Source organism: Suricata suricatta, chromosome 11 (genome assembly GCF_006229205.1).
Source record: "Suricata suricatta isolate VVHF042 chromosome 11, meerkat_22Aug2017_6uvM2_HiC, whole genome shotgun sequence".
NCBI classification, from domain to species: Eukaryota; Metazoa; Chordata; class Mammalia; order Carnivora; family Herpestidae; genus Suricata; species Suricata suricatta.
This window is the reverse complement of record NC_043710.1, coordinates 50,601,397-50,623,001: the sequence shown is the minus strand read 5'-3', so window position 1 is coordinate 50,623,001 and position 21,605 is coordinate 50,601,397. Positions and strand designations below refer to the sequence as shown.

The following is a 21,605-nucleotide window of genomic DNA, read 5'->3' as shown; positions in this document are numbered from 1 at the left end:
TGCTCAGAAATGGCCTGTTGACCATCCCACTGCCCATACTGGCTGCCCAGCGATACTACTGTTCCAGAAATGAAATTGACCACTGTCTGTGCTCTAATTTGGGGGTCACTAGTCTGGCCTGTGATGACATCACTATTAACAGATTTTACCATTTGGCCATTGCATGGTTTATTACCGGGGGTGACATGGTTCTGGTCTTTGCTTCCTATGCTTTGATTATTCACTCAGTGCTGAGGCTGAACTCTGCTGAAGCAACATCGAAGGCCCTGAGTACCTGCAGCTCCCATCTCATCCTCATTGTCTTTTTCTACACAGCCGTTATTGTGCTGTCCATCACCCACCTGGCAGGAAGGAAGGTCCCCTTTATCCCTGTTCTCTTCAATGTGCTGCATAATGTTATGCCCCCAGCCTTTAACCCCATGGTATATGCTCTCCGGACCCAGGAGCTAAGAGTGGGCTTTCAGAGGGTGCTTGGTTTGGGTGAGAATGTGCCCAGGAAGTGAGCCAACTTTCAAGGGCAAAATTTTACAATTGGTATTACAGAAAGACCACAGGCTTTGAGCACAACAGCCCTGGGTTAAAATTCCATGTCTCCCAGTTGCTAGGAATACTGATTCAAATTAATTCACTTGTTTTCTACAGAATATACTATGTGCCAGACACTGTTCTAAGCATTTCACAAATACTCAATATAATTGCATAACAATGCTGTGAAATAAGAAACAATTATTATTCACACATTCTGCAGGTGAGTCAAAAAAAGTTGAGAAATTTAGCCAAGGTAAAAAGGAAGAAAGTTGCAGAGAGAGCTTAGAACCCAAGTATTCAGGCTCCAGAATCTCTGTTCTTAACCCTTAACCTTTTTCTCTATATTCAATCTTGCTACTAACTTTTAAAAACATAAATCAAGAGGACATTAAAAAGGAATGATATCCAAGTGAAATGATAAATCTCTTGCTTTTTAATGAAAGAAATCTCACTTAAAAGTTGGCAGCAATTTTCCCGTCAAATAGTAAACAAAGAACATTTTAAATCCTGCATAGTCACTCTAAAAGACACCTGTTAGTTATGAGGATGTAGATCAAGACTTTGAAAGTAATTATTTTGTTACTTTATAAAGTTTTTTTTTTACCAACTTTTGAGTTTATTTGCATCAGAGCCTAAAGAGGAATAATCCAACCACATTTTGTTAACATTCAACATTACTTGGATTTCTCTAATGAATTCAGAAAATCCCAATGATGTCCAATGCTTCACTGGAAGTATAACGGACACCAAAAATTTCTAAAAGAACTTTTTCCTGTAAAAGAAATGGTATATGTTTGGAAACAAAAAGAAGGGACGTTGGTCTAATTTCTTCTTAATTTATTTCAGTTCCAGAGTATAGATCGATAAGGGTGGAAGGTTGGCTCTAAGATATGTGGATATGACATTCCTGACCCAATGACATGGCATTATAGCAGACTTTGCAAAGAGAAGCCTAACTTGTGGCAGTAAATTTGGAAGCTCAAATGTGACAGCATTAGGACATTAACCCTCAAGGAACTGAATCATCTTCCCGTTGACAGAGTGAGTTAGATAGAGTTTTATTACATCTAATGTCAAGGCAGAATTGGACCATGTGCTTTCCTGTTGTTGTGATTCCATACACTGAAAACAAAGGCACTGGCAACTGATGAATAGTAGTGGACTAATGGATGGGTCAAAGGCTGTTACTCTTTCCACATGAGGTTTGGACCAAGTCCCTGAGATCCTCTGACATTTCAAGGAGGGAAAAAAAAAAGTCCCCACCTTTGATGTCTTCCTACCAGTTTGTGACTCTAGCAGCTTCTACTCTAAGTAACCAGATTCTCTGTGTTTTCCTATCTCTCCACATTTTGGGGATGCATTTTGCCATGCAACAATCAATTCCCTAATGGATTCAAGAAAGGTTATTAGTATTCCTTTTTTTTCCTGATTTTTCTTCTTGTAAGGACAGGAGTAAAGACTTCTAAGTTCTTTACACATCAGAAGTCCTGGTATGGGGTTAAAATACAATGTACAAAATAAATATCTGTAAGTCTACACTGATATAAATATATGAATTAATAAATAAATGAATGGAGGATAATAGACAAATCTTCCATGTAAAAAAATGTCCAATTAATTTATGTATATACACCATCCTCAAATAGCTGGCATATAATTCCTTACTTCTTAGGTGCATAGGTCCTTACTTCTCTCCCAAGAGTACAGTATGGGAAATGGGAGAAAGGATAAGCTTACAAATGAAGAAACCCAACAAACCCTATGTCAGCTAGGTGATCACATTTTCATCAATAATGATAAATCATGTACATAATAAGTATCTTTGATATGATATGATGAGAATAAGAATTACCTCTCTGGTATTTCTCCAAAAACATGCAACTCTGGTCTAATCATAAGAAAAGTATCAAAGCAAAAAAATTGTATGGAGACCTGACATCTAAATGCAATGTGGTGTCCTGATGGAATCCTGGAACATAAAAAAGGCATTAGGTAAAAATTTTTTAAGTTTTAATAATGTCTGTACTTTAGTTAAAGACTATTGTATCAAGATTTGTTAATTAAAGGTGACAAATGCACTATACCAAGGAAATCAATAGTAACAGGGAAGCAGAGAGTGGGATATATGGGATTTCTCTATACCACCTACATAACTAACACTATTCTAAAAATCTAAGACCATTTTATAATAAAAAGTCCATTTCATTAGCTATATCTACCTTTTTGATTAAGTCATCTTAATTGGTGTGAAGTAGGATTCCAGTGTGGTGTTGATTTGCCCTTCCTGATAACTAGTGATATTGAGCATGTATGTGTTCACATGCATATTGGCCAATTGCATACCTTCTTTAGGGTAATGTCCATTCAGGTCCTTTGTCCATTTTTAAACTGGATTTTTCAGGATTTTTCAGCTGGGTTGTTGGTCCTCTTATTATTGAGTTGTAAGAGTTCTTTGAATACTTTATATAAAATTTCCTTATCAGAGATATGATTTACATATATGTTCTCTTATTCTGTGGGTTGTCTTTTTAATGTCTTGATGGTATTCTTTGAGGCACACGTGTTTTTAATTTTGATGATATCTAATTTATATAGTGTCTTTGTTGCTTGTGCTTTTGGTCTCCTAGGTTTTGCCTAATGTCAATGTCATAAAGATTTGTTCCTCTATGATCTTCTAAGGGTTTTATAGTTTTAGTTCTTACATTTAAGCCTATGATCCATTTTAACTTTTACATATGATGTGTGAGGAAAGGATCCAACTCATCCTTCTGCATCTGGATATCCAATTATCCCAGCACCATTTGTTCAAAGACTATTCCTCCCTTTAAAATGACTTCATAATTTTGTAAAAACCAATTAATCATAAGTATGAGAGTTATTTTCTGAATTCTCAGTTCTATTCCATTGAACTATAGGTATATCCTCATATCAATACCATGCTGTTTTGATTACTGTAACTGTCCAGTAACTTTGGAAGTGTGAGTCCTCCAACTTAATTCTTTTTCTTTAAGATTGTTTAGGTCTTCTTAGTCTCTTGAATTTCCATATGAATTTTAAGATGAACTTGTCCATTTCTGACAAAAAGGCAGTTGAAGTTTTGATAGGGACTTCACCAAATCTGTGGATCAATTTCAGGAATATTGTCTTCTCAATGATATTATCTCTTCTCATCCATGAACACAAGATATCCTTCCCTTTATTTAGTTTATCTTTAATTTCTCCAACGCACTTTGTATTTTTCAGAGTACACATTTTGCACTCCTTTTGTTAAATTTACTCCTAAATAGTTCATCATTTGTGGTGTTAAATGAAATTGTTTTCTTATGTTCATTGCTAGTATAAAAAATGCAAATAATTTATGTACAAATGACCTTATTTCCTGAAACATTGCTGAACTTGTGTATTAGTTATAATAGTTTTTTGGTACATTCCTTAGGATCCTCTACATACAAGTCATATTGTCGGTAAATAGAGATAGTTTTACTCCTTCCTTTACAAACTGGTCCTAGTTTTAGTTTTTTTTGCCTCTGCCCTGGCTAGAACTTCAGTATGATGTGGAATAGAAGTGGTGGGAAATGACCTCTTTACCTTATTCCCAATCTTAGAGAGAAAATCTCCAATCTCGCATCATCAAGTGTAATGTTAGCCATGGGGTTTTAATAGATGGGTTTAATCAGGTTAAAGGGGTTCCCTTCTATTCCTAGTTTTTAAGTATCTTCATCTTGAAGGAGTATTCAATTTTGTCAAATGCTTTTTCTACATCTTGAGATGATCATGTGGTTTGGGTTTATATTCCATTGACATTGAATGTTACAAAAATTGGTTTTCACATGTGAAACCAATAATAAATACATTTTTTAGAAAAAAACCCACATGATTATAATATATAATCATTTTTATATATTGAAGTCTGTTTTCTAATATTTTGTTGAGGATTTTATCTAAATATAAATTTTAAATGCTTTTTATGTCCTCTGCTTCAAAATACTGTTAATTAACCAAATGCTAACAAACTGACTCTACCAAACTGCTGAAGCATAGGACCCTGAAGTCATTAAACCTTTACAACTGGAGTTACCACATGGCTGAGAGCCATAGACACACGTTACAGAGACAATAAGAGAGAAAGGGACTGAGCCCTACATGCCCATTTTTTTCTCCTTTACATCAATCACTAATATTAAGACACCTCTACTCGGGAAATTGAGTGAACTGTGAACAGAATCCGGGAGTGTCACACAAGGTACTGGCCTGCAAAAGGCACAAAACATCAAAAAGAGGAAACATGTGCCTTCCTAACATTAGTCAACTACCAATTAGGGGTGTGTTCAGCTGTATAAGACATGCTAGATTATAGTGGCTTTGCCAAATTGGATTTATTTATCTCATCACTCACAGACACACACATACACACACACACACACACACACACACACACACACACAGGGAGGGAGGGAGAGAATTGATTCAGGTGTTTCAGAGTTGTTGTGACACTTCTATTATACCAACAAAAGGCCAGGCTTTTTCTACTTTTCTCCTCTGCCATTCAAAGCAATCACCACCCTCCTCCACATTCAACTCCAGACAAGAAGGAAGAGATGGAAAAGGAAGCCTCCACAAACCTTTATAAATAGCTAACACCGAGTAAAAACAGAAAATACACATCATATTCTTTTCATGCACTATTTTCAGGAACTGATAAAACAATAAACTACCAGGAAAATCTCAAAAATTCTAAAGAGTAAATAAATTCCAAAGATCTTTGGATCAACATGACAAATACAGCACTCACTGCACCTTCCTTCTCCCATTCCAAAACCTATCAATACTGACAAGATATTCAATAATAAGCCAACCCATAACATGATACAAACAAATGGAAATGGAGTCATTTACAAAACAAAAAATAGGAAACTCCAAAAGACAAAAGACTATTGTTACAAAATTAAGGAAAACAATGGGAGCCAAAAAGGTACACAGGAAAAAACTGCTACAGAAATAATGTTGATCAGATTCAGAGAAGTCTGATACTAAAAGAAGCAGAGGGCCATGAGAAAATCCAGCTGCTAATAAACGAGTAACATAGAAGTAGTAGTCAAGCACATACACTCCTGGGCAAAGAAGTAGGCCAAAAGCCAAGAAACAGTGGTGGGTACTCCAGAATATTAAAGATTGGGTCAGAAAACTGGACAGTGACCCACATGGCTATAAACAGTCATGCCCCATGAAGCTTAGGGCATAAGCTCAGGCATAAGGTGAGCTATTAGGACACCCTACAGTTCCCAGACAACATGATACAGCAGTCAAATACAAGAGTATCCTGATAATGCCTGCTAGAAGGAAAAAAAACAACAACAATCAACGACCAAGATGGCTAAACTTTAGAAAGGTTTTCTGGAGTACAGGCCCCTGGCCTCTGTTTTCTTAAAACACTTGTTTGAGCAAATTTCTAATTATAAATTCTTTATCTACCGATTTTCACTGTATATAAAGTATATATACTTTACATATATATAAACTTTTCTTGACCTCTGACCAGTTTTACAACCTAGGAAATGTCTTTCTCAAGGACCTGGGAACTATCTCCTGAAATGTAAACATTGAAAGCGCTGACACCCCATCTCCCAACCCCTGTAGAGGGCACCAGTCTAACCTCTAAGGGCACCAATTAGCAAACACAGATGACCTAATCACAGACAAAAACACTGGCAATGCCCAGAAATAATTCACTGTGCTTGACTTTGATTCCCATTGATTAACTTCCCACTGAAATCCCCCAACACTTTTCCACTTGCTCACCCCAGGGCTTAAACCTATTTCACCTGGCCCCAGCTCACCACTTGCTCAACTTTTTTTTAAAGCTCACAAACATAATGCATGCCTAAAGAGATAGAATAAATTCAACATAATAAAAGAAAGCTCCTCTTAATGTAACCTTCTCTATGCCAACTCCATACCTCAAAAATCTAGTGACATCCCTTCACATCTAAAGCTGGTGACAAGTGCTGTTACTAACCCAATATAATTGCACTATCACTTAGGACTTTTTACTGCTGACATCGAAAGGATGCAGGTCTGAACCAAACTGACTCCATGACAGGCTTCAAGTTTCCCCTCTGACCTTGGAGGCCTAAGTGTTGGTTTCTCGGAATCATTAGACAATAAAAGGGCACAGATCGCTCAACCAGGGACCACCCTAGTAACACCCACTCAGAAGCGGCCAGCTAAAATGCTTAACATTCCTAAGGGCAGGCCTAGAAATAGAAGCTATAAATAATCACTTATTGCTTAAGGCTAGTTACACCCTATGTGGGGGTCCTGGGTCCTGGGTCCACTCTGTAATTGGTTAATACTCTAAATATTGTGATTGGGTCCCGCCAAAAGTAACGAACACTCTGGACAATGTGTATGGTTAAAGTTACTGCCAATTATGTTATGCAATAATGATTGGATCACGGTACCTGTGTCTCAATTTCCTGGAACTCCCCCTCCCAAACTCATAAAAGCCCCACCCCACCTTTGTTCAGGGTTCTCAGCATGGATCCACTGTGCTGGTAAAGTCTGTGAGCCCGAGTTCAGGCCCTGGCGAGCCTAAGCCCATAATAAAGCCCTTTGCTTTTGCATGCGTGACTCGGTCTCCCTGGCGGTCTCTGGTTTTGGGGGGACGATATTGTGATCTGGGCATAACAACATTTTTATAAATAGTTCCTTTGTACATAAATCCTTCTCTATTATGTTTTTTATTTTTCATTTTAGAGAGAAAAAAGAGAAAGAGAGAGCTTGCACAAGCAGGGCAGAGGGAGAGAGAGAGAATCCCAAGCAAACTCCATGTCTAGCACAGGACTCCATCTCAGGACTCTGGGATCATGACCTGAGACAAAATCAAGACTTGGACACTCAACTGACTAAGCCACACAGGCGTCCCACTGATTATTCTAATTTGAGTGGGCCAGCTGTTCCCTGTTGGGACTCTCTCTAATTCAATGCCTATTCAATTAGGCAGTATAGAAGTCATTAACAAAAGTATTTCCAATGCAGCCATAGGACATATTTTTATACGGTTGCAGATTTAAAAGTTGAGAAAGTGAGGACAATATACAAAGATGGCTCTTACAAGAAGCTGAGTCAGTGAAAGACAGATCCTGAGGATACAGAAGTATGACTGGGAAATGCCATGGAAAGATACATGCAGAAGTGTGTGCAGTAGAAATGTTTTTTTTTGAAGTGCTTAGTTCTTGGAATCTTCAAATATTGAGGTGGAATATTCTGCAGAGTGGAAGACTACTGACACAAAGGGGGATACAGTCAGCTCTGCTATGTCCCTTGGTTTGAATGTACAAACATGTGCCAACACCAGTGATACACTATGAAGCAACTTGAGGATAACTGAATTTCATTTGCCTTTGTGCAGTCCAAACGCAGGAACTGCATAAAGCTGCGAGTAAGCATCACAGGATACACCACATACACACACACACACACACGCGCACACACATGCACACAGACACACACTGCTAACACCCACCAGCCACCTTCCCTCATGTTACAACTTTCTCTCTGATTTCAGACAAAGCTCCTTTGATCACTTCACCACAATCACAGGCTGCAGCCCTTCTGTCCACGTCCACAAGCAAACTTCATGTCCTTCTCAACATAGTGCTGAGTTCATTGCAGCATTTGTATTTCTCTTAACCTCTTAACATGTGTCAGACTTTGCTATGGTTTATCCTAGTTTTCTCTTTTTTATGTGTCACTGACATTTTTTAGTACTACTCTATTTTTCCATAAATCCTGCCGTTTCTCATGTGGGGTTTCACATAGCATGGTGATTTTTCAGAACTCCTGTGTCCGGTTACAACAGAACTGACTACTTGCTAGAGTGAGTAGGGAGGAAACCAAGCCTAGATAAGAACAAACACTTTTTCTTCTAACAATTCAACGTGGCAGAGCTGTCCACCTGTGGGACCCCATGTCCTAGGATGAGGTTGGTTCCCAGAGTGGCCAACACATGCCTCCAAAGTCACTGGCGGGGTCCCTCCTCCTGGAGTGAGACAACCTGCCTTAGGGGCAGTTGGGTGACACTGAGGAGTGCCATGGGATAGGCCCAGGGAGTCAGATCAAGACAAAGTGATTTCACAGCTGTGATTTATATCCCAAACCCCTGGTAGGAAAGGGACAGATCTGCTCTGAGCAACAAAGGGCACAATACAGGCAGCAACAGCCAGGAGAGGGGAAGCAGTCCAGAAGGAAGAACAAGCCTGGGGGCATCTTCATGGCCCCTCCTGCAGTAGTAAGTAAGCCAGCGACCAATAAGGACACTGGGTGGGGATCAGTGGAGGCAGTCCACCTCCCCAGGCTTCTGTCCCAGTCTATGAATCTGCCTCACTGTCCTTGGATTTCTCCACTTGCCTTTCTTTACCTTCCATTCGTCTCTCCACCTAGGCAAGGGTTAAGAGCTGCATCTGGGAACGAGGGCAAAGATTTGGGGCAGATCTCTGACATGGCCACGTTGCAGACAGTAGGGCTCACCAGCCAGTGGAATGTGCAAAATAAAACAAACAAACAAACGAACAAATCCTGGTCGTCACAGTGTCAGGTATGCAGGAGGCTCTGTCAAAGTTTTACAAGTTTCATGATCTAGGTTAACTCCTCACACTGTACCACCCACTTCTCCAAGCCATCTGGGAACAGTCCTAGTTTAGGAGTCTAGGACCCTGGGGCTGATGAGCTGGGTCTCTTGGGAACCTTCAACTCACCTTATGGTATAGTGCTACTGGGTGCCTGTAGTTGCAATGTGAAAAACAGGATTTGAAACTGACTTGAAATTCAAATCTGTCCCTGTCCGCTCAACTTGACAGACCATCCTCCTAAAGATTACACCACTTTCAACATCCTGAAATCTTATATTGAAACTTTCCAGAATTTAACAAAACTATACTTTTTCCTGCTTTTCACATTATTCTGTATTGAACTCTGCTGTTTGGTATCTTCATGAATTCGTGCCGCTAATTAATACTATGTAAAATTAATCATTGTATAAGTATTTTTTATTCAAGTATAATTGACACATAATGTCACAGGTGTAATATACATATCTAATTTTTATTATCAACCATATGTCCAGTGCTAGGCTAGTGCACAGAGATAAAAGTGAATAGTTAAGGTCCCTGCCCTCATCAAGATTCCTTTATACTAATTACATTACATTATAGTTTCAGTAGCTTTCCATTGTTCATAAAATATAGCTAACTTTCTTAATATGGACTATTCAATACTACACATGAACTGGACAGTTAGCTTCATGACCACTGGATCCATGTCAATTTTGTCCTCATTCATGTGGTGTTACATACAGTATTTAGAATGTAGTAGGTTCAAAACATGTTTACCTAATTAGTGAAATCAAGGTCACACATAATCTGACTCCTTCCTACCTCTTCAATGTATTAAGGACCACATTTCTGACTGGGTAATCATTCTAGTTGCAGACATTGTTGAATATCCTTGTGGATTTCTGATAAAGAAGTTAAAGTAAAACCAGTTAGATTCATTGTGTGCTCTTTTTCTCCTTGACCTTCTGGGTCCAGCCACAGAAAAGGCAAACAGTTTGGTCAACCTAGTGTGCTGTTTACTCTCTATGTGGCCACAAATCCATTTCCTCTTTCTTTGCTCTGCTCTGTGCCCATGGATGCTGATCTCTATGTCCTGTTTCAGCTCTGTTTCCCAACCTGGCTCTTGGACTTCCAGTTCAGATAACAGCAGTCACCTTCAGGATATCAAATATGGGAAGAGAGAGAAGCTGGGGTACTGATTCCTACCCCCAACTGGTCTAATACAGTTCTAAACATGGTTGGGGTTTTCTCTAGCCAGAGATCCTAGTAAGAAGCCCTTCTTTCACAGCTCCACAGCCCCCCAGGTTGGAGTAATATTGCTCCCTCTCCTTACTCCTGGGTGGCAGTGGCTAGCTCCTGGGTTCTTCTTTTTGGTACCCTGACCCTTGTAACACATCTATAAATATTTCCTTTTTAAACTGCTTTCAGTTAAACCCTTTTCTAGTAGTTTCCTGCTTATACCCTGCATGATACAGTAATTGGTACTAGAAGGGGACCCTCAGAATAAGATTCTAGAATTGGGTTACTCACATATTTGATGAGCCTGTGGAAAATCTTATCAGCACAAAATGGAACATCAGTAAAATGCTGCATGGAGTGATAGTTCAATAATGCAAATTACCACCAATGTCATATAGAATCAAGGGCAGGGTGCTATGATACAAAAAAGACGGTAGGATGGGCTACCTGGATTAAAATCCCAGAACAGGGAGGAGCCAAGATGGGGGAACAGCATGGAAGGTTTTTTGTGTCTCACTTCCATGAAAAACAGCCAGATCAACACTAAACCATCCTGCACATCTAGAAAACTGATTTGAGAATTCACACAACAATCTTCACAACCTGAACCACAGAACTCAGCAGGTACATGGCGCAGAGAGGTAAACTGGGGGAGAGAGACACCGCGGAGGGCAGGGAGCTATTTTTGCTTGGGAAAAGAGGACGAACTGGGGAGGAGAGTAGAGAAAAGCAGCACCCTCCCAAAAGCAGCTGGAGAGAGAGTGCAGAAGTGGAAAGAGCTGAAGCAACTAACTAAAAATGAGAAAGGCGAGGGTTTAAGTTCCATTAAGACTCTATAAACAGGGGAATCACAGGGGGAGCTGAAACTCCAAAATCAATACCTACCAGTGCTCTGGTGGGAAAGGCGAATGCCCAGGAGCAGAGTGAAGTTCGGAGCGTCCTCAGGCCACATGGAAGAGGTGGTTCCCCTGCTGGAGGGACTCTGGGTAAAGGTTGTGCGGTGCCCCCACTGGCAAACATCACAGCAGACCACAGAGACCAGCCAAATTCACTGGTGCTGGAACACATTCATTAGGGTGATGTCTGGTGCCAGAAGTAGGCTATGATTTTCCATAATACCTGAAACGCTGCTGCTACATGAGCGTGTGAACTTTTTCTGGTGTAGGCTGGCACCTAGCCCCTTTCTGGGCATCAGTACCAGCATGGTCCTGCGAACGTTCCTGGGTGTGGCCGGCACCCAGCTATTCCTGGGTGAGACCCTCCCGCAGAAGGTTAGAACTGGTCAACGCCACAGCTCTTCATAAGTGAGCGGTTGGAAAACATAGCTGCATCTGAGATAAAACTCAGGAGGGAGGTACCACCATTGCTGATCCAGGAGAACAGAGTTCGACACTGGAAACCCGGTAGCTGGGTGACTCCATTGTCACTCCTCTCGCGCATGTGCATACACACCTATAAGCCGCTACAATACACCCCAGTAAGCTAAGCAGCGCCACCTAGTGGAGAACGAAGTCATTACACTAGGCCCCACCCAACTGGACCAACCTTGCTCTTGAGGAACACAAGTCTCTCTGCCTGCTTACTTTATGGAGTATAAAGTGCTTCATAGTTTGACTTCTAGGAAAAAACGATGTAATTTCAATCGCATTACAGTCTTCATTGGTCCATTTATTCCAATTTTTTCCTTTTTCTTTTTCTTTTTCTTGAATACAGGAAAAGGAAAATTTTATTTTTATTTTAAATTTATATTAAAAATATTTTCCTTTACTGTTTTTACTATAATTTTACTTTATTTCAAAATTTTCAAATTATATTTTACTTCCATCATTTCATTTTACTCTATTTTATTGTATTCATTTTTTTTAAATTTTCAAACGTTTTCCCTTTTTTCTCTCTTTTCAGTTTTCTTTTTCCCTTTTTTTCTCTAACCTGCCAAGCACCATTCAACACCCAGACCAAAACACACCTAGGATCTAGCATCATTTATTTGCTTTTGTGTATGTGTGTGTGTGTTGTTTTTAAATTTTTAATTTAAAAATTTTCCCTATTAATTCCTTTTCTTCTTTCAAAATGATGAAATGAAGGAATTCACCCCAAAAGAAAAAACAGGAAAAAATGACAGCCAGAGACTTAATCAATACAGATACAAGCAAGATGTCTGAACCAGAATTTAGACTCATGGTAATAAGAATACTAGCTGGGGTGGAAAACAGATTAGAACCCCTTTATGTGTAGATAAAAGTTAGGATGAAATTTAAAAAGCTATAAATGAGCTGCAATCTCAAATGGATGCCACAGTGGCAAGGATGGATGAGGCAGAGCAGCATTGGAGAACAATGAAGAACAATGAAGCAGAAACAAAGAGGCTGACTGAGGCGAATGAGCACAACTTAAGAATTAAGAAAAATCAGTGACTCATTAAAAAGGAACAACATCAGTATCAAAGGGGTCCCAAAAGATGAAGAGAGAGATAAAGGGCTAGAAGGGTTTTGTGAGCAAATCTTAGTGGAAAACTTTCATAACCTGGGGAAAGACACAGACGTCAAAATCAAGGAAGGACAGAGAACTCCCATGAGATGGAACAAAATACGACCATCAAAAGGCATATGATAGTCAAATTCACAAAATATTCAGGCAAGGAAAGAATCATGAAGGCATCAAGGGAAAAAAAAGTCCTTAACCTAAGGGAAGACAGATCAGTTTGTAGCAGACCTATCCACAAAAACTTGCCAGGCCAGAAAGGAGTGACAGGATATATTCAATGTGCGGAATCAGAAAAATATGCAGCCAAGAATTCTTTATCCAGCAAGGCTGTCATTCAAAATAGGAGAGATCAAAAATTTCCCAGACAAACAAAAATTAACAGAGTTAGTGAACACTAAACCAGTCCTGCAAGAAATTTTAAGGGGGACTCTCTGAGGGGAGAATAGACAAAAAGAAAAGAAGAAAGAAAAAAAGACCAAAAGCAACAAAGACTAGAAAGTACCAGAGAACACCACCAGAAACTCCAACTCTACAAGAAAGAGAAGCAATAAATTTGTATCTTTCAATATTCACTGTAAGCATCAATGGACTAAATGGTCCAATCGAAAGACATAGGGTAAAGAATGGACAAGAAAACAAGATCTGCCTATATGCTGTTTACAAGAGACCCACTTTACACCTAAAGACACCTTCAGATTGAAAGGAAGGGGATGGAGAACCATCTATCATGCTAATGGTTGACAAAAGAAAGCTAGAGTAGCCATACTTATATCAGACAATCTAGACTCTAAAATGAAGACTGTAACAGTTAAAGAAGTGCATTATATCAAAATTAAGGGGTCTATCCACCAAGAAGACCTAACAGCTGTAAACATTTACATTCCAAATGATCTATTTCCTGAACAGATCACATACTAAAATGCAAATCAGCCCTCCACAAGTACAAAAAGATTGAGATCACACCTTGCATATTTTCAGACCATAACGCTATGAAAATTGAAATCAATCATGAGAAAAAATTTGGAAAGGTAACAAATACTTGGATACTAAAGAACATCCTACTAAGGAATAAATGGGCTAATGAAGAGGTTAAAGAGGAAATTAAAAAGTACATAGAAACCAAGGAAAAGGATAACATGACAACCCAAAACCTTTGGGATGCAGCAAAGGTGGTCAGAAGAGGAAAGTATATAGTAATCCAAACCTTCCTAAAGAAGGGAGAAAGGTCTCGGATACACAACCAAACTTACACATTAAAGAGCAGGAAAAAGAACAGCAAACAAAACTCAAAGCCAGCAGAAGACAGGAAATAATAAAGATTAGACCAGAAAGAATCCTATCAAAAACAAACAAAAATAAAAAGAATTGAACAGATCAATAAGCCAGAAGCTGCTTTTGTGGAAGAATTAACAAAATTGATAAATCACTAGCCAATTTGATCAAAAAGAAAAAGGAAAGGACCCAAATAAATAAAATCAAGAATGAAAGAGGAGAGATCACAACCAACACAGCAGATATACAAATAATAAGAGAATATTATAAGCAATTCTATGCCAATAAAATGGACAATCTGGAAGAAATGGACAAATTCCTAGAAACATATAAACTGCCAAATCTGAAACAGGAAGAAATAGAACATGTGAACAGACCCATAACCAGTCAAGAAATCAAATTAGAAATAAAAAAATCTCCGAAAACATAAGAGTCCAGGGCCAATGGCTTCCCAGGGCAATGCTACCAAACATTTAAGGAGGAGCTAAAACCTATCCTCTTGAAGTTGTTCCAAAAAATAGAAATGGAAGGAAAACTTCCAAACTCTTTCTATGAAGTCAGTATTACCTTGATTCCAAAACCAAAGACCCCACTAAAAAGAAAAACCATAGACCAATTTCCCTAATTAATATGGATGCAAAAATCCTCAACAAGATATTAGCCAACCAGATCCAACAATACATTTAAAAAATTATTTACTGCAACCAAGTGGGATTTATACCTGGAGTGCAGGGCTGATTCAATATCTGCAAAACAATCAATGTGATTCATCACATCAATAAAAGAAAGGACAAGAACCACATGATCCTCTCAATAGATGCAGAAAAGTCTTTTCACAAAACACAGCATCCTTTCTTGATAAACACCCTCAAGAAAGTAGGGATAGAAGGAACACACCTTGAGATCATAAAAGCTACATAAGACACAACACGAATATCATCCTCTATGGTGAAAAACTGAGAGCTTTCCCCTTAACATCAGGAAGAAGACAGGATGTCCACTCTAGCTGCTGTTGTTCAACATAGTATTGGAAATCTTAGCCTCAGCAAGCAGACAACACAAAAAAATAAAAGGGATCCAAATTGGCCAGGAGGAGGACAAACTGTCACTCTTCATAGATGACATGAAAATGATGATATGGAAAACCCAAAAGATTCCACCAAAAAACTGCTAGAACTGATCCATGAATTCAGCAAAGTTGCAGGATATAAAATCAATGCACAGAAATCAGTTGCATTCCTATGCATTGTTGCAACAATGAAGCAACAGAAGGAGAAATCAAGGAATCGATCCCATTTACAATCGCACCAAAACCATAAAATACCTATGAATAAACCTAACCAAAGAGGTGAAAAATCTATACAATGAAAAGTAAAGAAATCTTATGAAAGAAATTGAAGACACAAAAAAATGGAAAAATATTCCATGCTCCTGGATAAGAAGAACAAATATTGTTAAGATACCAATACTATCCAAGGCAATCTACATATTCAATGCAATACCTATCAAAATAACACCAACATTCTTCACAGAGCCAAAACAAACAATCCTAAAATTTGTATGGACCCAGAAAAGACCCCAAATAGCCAAAGCAATCTTGAAAAAGAAAACCAAAGCTGGAGGCATCATAATCCTGGACTTCAAGCTATATTACAAAGCTGTAATCATCAATACAGTATGGTACTGGCACAAAACAGACACTCAGATCAATGGGCCAGAATAGAGAACCCAGAAATGGACCAAGAAACATATCGCCAGCTAATCACTGACAAAGCATGAAAGAATATCCAATGGAATAAAGACAGTCTCTTCAGCAAGTCGTGCTGGGAAAACTGGACAGCAACATGCAGAAAAATGAACCTGAACCACTTCTTGCATCATACACAAAAATAAACTCAAAGTGGCTGAAAGACCTAAATGTAACTCAGAAATCCATCAAAATCCTTGAGAGGTAAGCAGGCAAAAGCCTTTTTGACATTGGCTGCTGCAACTTCTTACTCAACACATCTCCAGAGGCAAGGGAAAGAAAAGTAAAAATGAACTATTGGGACCTCATTGGGAAAAAAAAAATCTGCACAGCGAAGGAAACAATCAGTAAAACTAAAAGGCAACCAATGGAATGGGAGAAGATATTTGCAAATGACATATCACATAAAGGATTAGTATCCAAACTCTATAAAGAATTTACCAAACTCAACATGCAAAAAAACCAAACAACCAGTGATGAAATGGGCAAAAGACATGAATAGACACTTCTCCAAAGAAGACATCCAGATGGGCAACAAATGCATGAAAAACTCCTCAACATCACTCATCAAGGAAATCCAATCAAAACCACAATGAGATACCACATTACACCTGGCAGAATGACTAACATAAACAACTCAAGCAATGACAGAGGTTGGCAAGGATGCAGGGAAGGAGGATCTCTTTTGTATTTCTGGTAGGATAGAAAACTGGTGCCACCACTCTGGAAAACAGTATGGAGGTTCTTCAAAAAATTAAAAATAGAACTAGGCTGCAACCCAGCAATTGCACTACTAGGTATTTGTCCAAGGGATATAGATATGCTGTGTTGAAGGGGCAAAGGCACCCCAATGTTTATAGAAGCACTATCAACAATAGCCAAAGTTTGGAAGAGCCCAAATGTCCACCAGGGATGAATGGATATAGAAGATGTGGCATACATACATAATGGAGTATTGCTCGGAAATCAAAAAGAATGAAATCTTGCCACTTGCAACTACGTGGATGGAACTAGAAGGTATTATGCAAAGTGAAGTTAATCAGTCAGAGAAAGACAAATATCATATGACTTCACTCAATGAGGACTTTCAGATACAAAACAGATGAACATAAGGGAAGGGAAGCAAAAATAATATAAGAATGGAGAGGGGGACAAAACAGAAGAGATTCTTAAATACGGAGAAGAAACAGAGGGTTACTGAAGGGGTTGTGGGAGGGGGGATGGATTAATTGGGTATGTGGCATTAAGGAATTTACTCCTGAAATCATTGTTGCACTATATGCTAAATAACTTAGATGCAAATTAAAAAAATAAATTAAATATTAAAATATCCCAGCACAGTCATGTGTAAGCTGTTACTTTAAAAATATCACTTTATGTCTCTGAGTCTGTTACCTTATTTAACAATGAAATAATAATAGTATGCCTACATAATAGGGTTCTCATTAGATTAAAAGAATCAATATATAAATACCACTTAGAATAGTGTTGGACTCATATTTTATACATAAATTAATTCCTTCATGCTCTCATATTCTGTTTCTGATAGAGGCTCTCACACACTATTCAGATTTTCCTTCAAGTTGGAAGCAACTAAAAATGTAAACCTTGACAGCTAATGCCTACTTGTTCCATTTATATGTTTATTTTCTCATTATACTATCATTAGCATAAAGAGAGAGTCTAGGTCCAGTCTACATTTACAGATCTCATTTGTTGGAGAAAAAAACACAAACCTCGGGAGGGGAAGGAAGGAGTGTGTTGGGAGTTCATATACCTGATGGTTAGTTTTATGTGTCAACTTACCTGGGCTAAGGAATGCCCAGATAGCTGGCAAAACATTACATCTGGGTGTACCTGTGAGGGTGTTTCTGGAATTGATTTGCATTTGGTTCAGTGTATTGAGTACAGAGACCCACCCTCACCAATGTGGGCCAGCATGAACCAATCTATTGAAAGCCTTAATAGAACACAAGATGACAAAAAGGGGGAATTCCCTCCCATCTTGAGCTGAGATGTCCATTTCTTCCTTGCATTTGGACATCAGGGCACCTGGATCCTGAGTCTTCAGACTCCCAAACTTACACTAGCAGCTGCTAGCCTCAGACTAGGATTGACACCAGTACTCTTCTGCTTCTCAGGTCTTGAGATTCAGAGTGAATTATACCACTGGTTTCCTGGTTCTCTTGCTTACAGACAGACTGTGAGACTTATCAGCCTCCATAACCACATGAGCCAGATCCTATAACAAATCTCCTCTTTTATCTATCTATATCCCATTATAGATAATATCAGTGCTTTGGATTACAAGCATGTTTCCAGAGCGAATTAGTCTCACTGTCATTTCGGTAAGGCAAGACAGAATCAAAGTGAATTCCAAGGTAGGGTACAAGCTAGAAATGGACAAAAAGTATGGAGAGGTAGCTCCACATACCAGCATAGTATACTATACCTTCTCTGGTTCCAGGTATAAAAGCTTCTCAACTTCAGCAGAGAAAGAGGGAACTCAGTACACCTTTCATTTTCCTCTTAAGAACCTGAGGGGAATTCTACCTGTTAGCACACTGCAGAACAATGACCTACAGAGTCTTACAACCAGGGATCATAAGCTGTGACCTTCAGAGCCTCTGAGGAAAATGCCACCACCTACCTAAACCAGTAAGTCTCATCAGTGAATAGTCTGATAAAAGAATCTACAGACAATTGAAGAACACTGGCCTTGTAAGAAGGATGGTGCTAAACAAGCAGAAAAGCTAATCCATTGCAGATAAGAGTGAAAGTGGGAAAAAAAGCATTGATAATATATATAATAATATTTTAAATGTCCTCTTTTTTAAAGTTATTTATTTGAAAGAGAGAGACAGCATGAGTGGGGAGATGCTGCACTGACAGCACAGAGCCTATTGGAATTTGGGGGCAGCTGGGTGGCTCAGTTGGTTAAGCGTCCAACTTCAGTTCAGGTCATGATCTCTTGGCTTGTGAGTTTGAGCCCCAAGTCGGCCCCTGTGCTGACAGCTCAGGCCATTGAAAGTCTGGAGCTTTGGATCCCATGCCGCCCTCTCTCTATGCTCCTTCCCCAATCACACTCTGTCTCTGTTCCTGTCCCTCTCTCTCTCAAAAATTAACATTATTTTTAAAAATATTCCCCAAAATATAGTATGGGGTTTAACCTACTAAACAAGTTTCTATCTCAGGTTTAATTCAGGGTTGGGGGCCCAGACAGTGTCAGGAATCCAGCCTCTTTCTCAGTGTGGCTCTGCCATCTTCAGCACACATTTCCATCTTGTGATCCAAGAAGCTCTTCAGACCCCACCATCATACCCACATCTCAAGCATCCACAAATAGTATAAATTAGAGGAGAAACAAACTGCTACCTTGGATAACCTTCCAAAACTAAGTACATCTAGAACCAACATGGTTGTTTTCCAGTGAAGGGGATACAACCTTCACCACAGCTGGGGCTTCCTTAGGACAACTCACCAGAGTTCAAGTCCTGGTCCTACAACCAACGTGATGAGAATGTGTATTTGTTCCTACAATAAGAACTCATACAACTCCTCCCTAATTCACCCATGTGTGCCTACCAAATGGAAGACTGCACACTCAGTCTCTTTGTGTGAAACTGAAAACTGAAAACTATTTATTAGGAGTGAAATTTACCAAGAAAGGGGAAATTGGAACACTAACTCCTCCATTCCCCTCTTTTGATCACTATGGAGTCCATTGACACCAGAGCATCCTACCTCAAGGCAGCAGTGACTTGCTTCTTCCAGCACTGAACAAAATGTGCTACTTTTTAGGAACACAAAGGGTTAAGCCAGATTTTAGGACAACACCCAAAAAACAGGATGCAATACACCAATTGTGGCAATCCTCTTATAAGCATTACCCAGTTCCTGTTACTAGTAAGGTTGGGGGGGGGCGTCTAATTGACATAATTCCATATCCACATTTCAGAAAAATAAATTTCTTCCTTCAAATGGCATAAGTAGCTCTATATTTATTAATAAATGTAATAATAATGTATAATTACATTAAAATTTTACACACACCAGCCTCTAGCACATGTTATAGTTATTAGTAATAATTACATGGTTACTTTTGTTCTGTTAAATTAATACTTATAAAACATACATATATTTAATACTTGGTCTTATTCCCTCTTTATCCTAAGTAAAAAGTATAAATTAATTAAAATATAATAAATAAAAAATATAAATAGATCTTTTTAAAAAAGAAATCCACTATATACATATACATTTATATTTTAAAAATAGGGATTGGGACACCTGGATAGCTCAGACAGTTAAGCGCCAACTTCAAATCGGGTCATGATCTTGCAGTTTGTGAGTTCCAGCCCCCACATCTGTCTCTGTGCTTACAGCCTGGAGCCTGCTTCAGATTCTCTGTTTCCTTCTCTCTCTGCCCTTCCCCCATTTGTACTCTGTCTCTCTCAAAAATAAATAAACATTTAAAAAATTGTTTTAATGAAATAAAAAATAAAAACAAGGATCATAACATATTATTTATAGAGCCTGTTACAGTATCTGTCCCACTTAGGTCTGTTTTAAACAAATGAGTAACATATTGTAATAAAGGTGTTTTCTCACATAGTACATCTCAAAGACTTTGACATTCTCTTACTACAAAGGAAAACAGTGCCCTAGAACTCCAGCCTTTTGAAAGTTTGATGACACTTTAAAACTAAAACCAGACAAAGGTTCAGACTTCCCATTCCCTTACTAGATGATGTTCCACAATCACTGGGTGAAGAGAGAAAAAATGGCATATCCAGAGCTATCATCTTTTGTCCTTATCTCCAAGTCCCTCACCACAAGGAGTAGATATACATTGGGATCAAGAGTAAAAAATGGATGGTGAAAATAATCACAAATCTTGCTATCCAGGTAACCCAATAAGTGATGAATCCAAGTGCCCAGGGATGTTCTTTGCCTTGAGACAGCAGGACTGGAAGGACCCTTCACTCTGCAATGGTCTCTATCCACATAGCCTAGACCAGCCATGGACTCATAGCAGTGTCTTTGACAGAAGTCTCAAAAAAGAATACTAGGATGTGTTCAGATCCATCCTTTTAGGAAGAATACCCTGAGTACTCGCTGGCGGATCTGCCGAGTCTTCACCCCATAGACAATAGGATTGAGCGCAGGTGGCACAAGGAGGTAGAGTGTGGCCAGAAGAACATGAACATGATGGGGTACATGGTGCCCAAAGCGGTGAGTGAGGAAGGAGAATATTCCAGGAACATAGAAGATCAGGATGACACAAATGTGAGACCCACATGTGCTAAAAGCCTTAAGTCGGGCTTCACCCCCTGGTACTTTCAGCACTGTCTGGAGGATGAAGGCATAGGAAATACCAATGGCCACGACATCCAGTCCAACCACCAGCAGGGCCACTGCCAACCCATAAGCTCGGTTCACTGTGGTTTCTGAGCAGGCAAGTTTCACCACAGCCATATGTTCACAATAGGCATGGCCTATGATGGTGGCCCGGCAGAAGATGAGTCTCTGCAACAGGATAGGGAAGGGGAGGAGGAGGAGTAACCCCCGGACCAGCACTGCCATTCCAATGCGCCCTATGATCCCTGGGTGCAAGATGGTGGAATGGTGCAGAGGGTGACAAATGGCTACATAGCGATCCAGAGCCATGGCCACAAGTACCCCCGACTCCATGGAAGAGAATGCATGGATGAAGAACATTT

At 39.2% G+C, this 21,605-nt stretch overlaps 2 protein-coding genes across 2 annotated transcripts in view; one reads left to right on the top strand and one right to left on the bottom strand.

The window, feature by feature from the left end:
• LOC115272174 (olfactory receptor 688-like) overlaps window positions 1-503 on the top strand; it is a 1,209-nt gene extending 706 nt beyond the window's left edge. Inside the window, exon 2 of the mRNA XM_029915232.1 lies at window positions 129-503. Within this exon, the coding sequence (XP_029771092.1) occupies window positions 129-503 (375 nt within the window). The remainder of the gene's footprint in view (window positions 1-128) is intronic.
• Window positions 504-20,961: 20,458 nt separating this feature from the next.
• The window catches only part of LOC115272534 (olfactory receptor 52L1-like), a 2,789-nt gene continuing 2,145 nt past the window's right edge, over window positions 20,962-21,605 (bottom strand). The window contains exon 3 of the mRNA XM_029915579.1: window positions 20,962-21,605. Coding sequence (XP_029771439.1) covers window positions 20,962-21,605 — 644 coding nt within the window.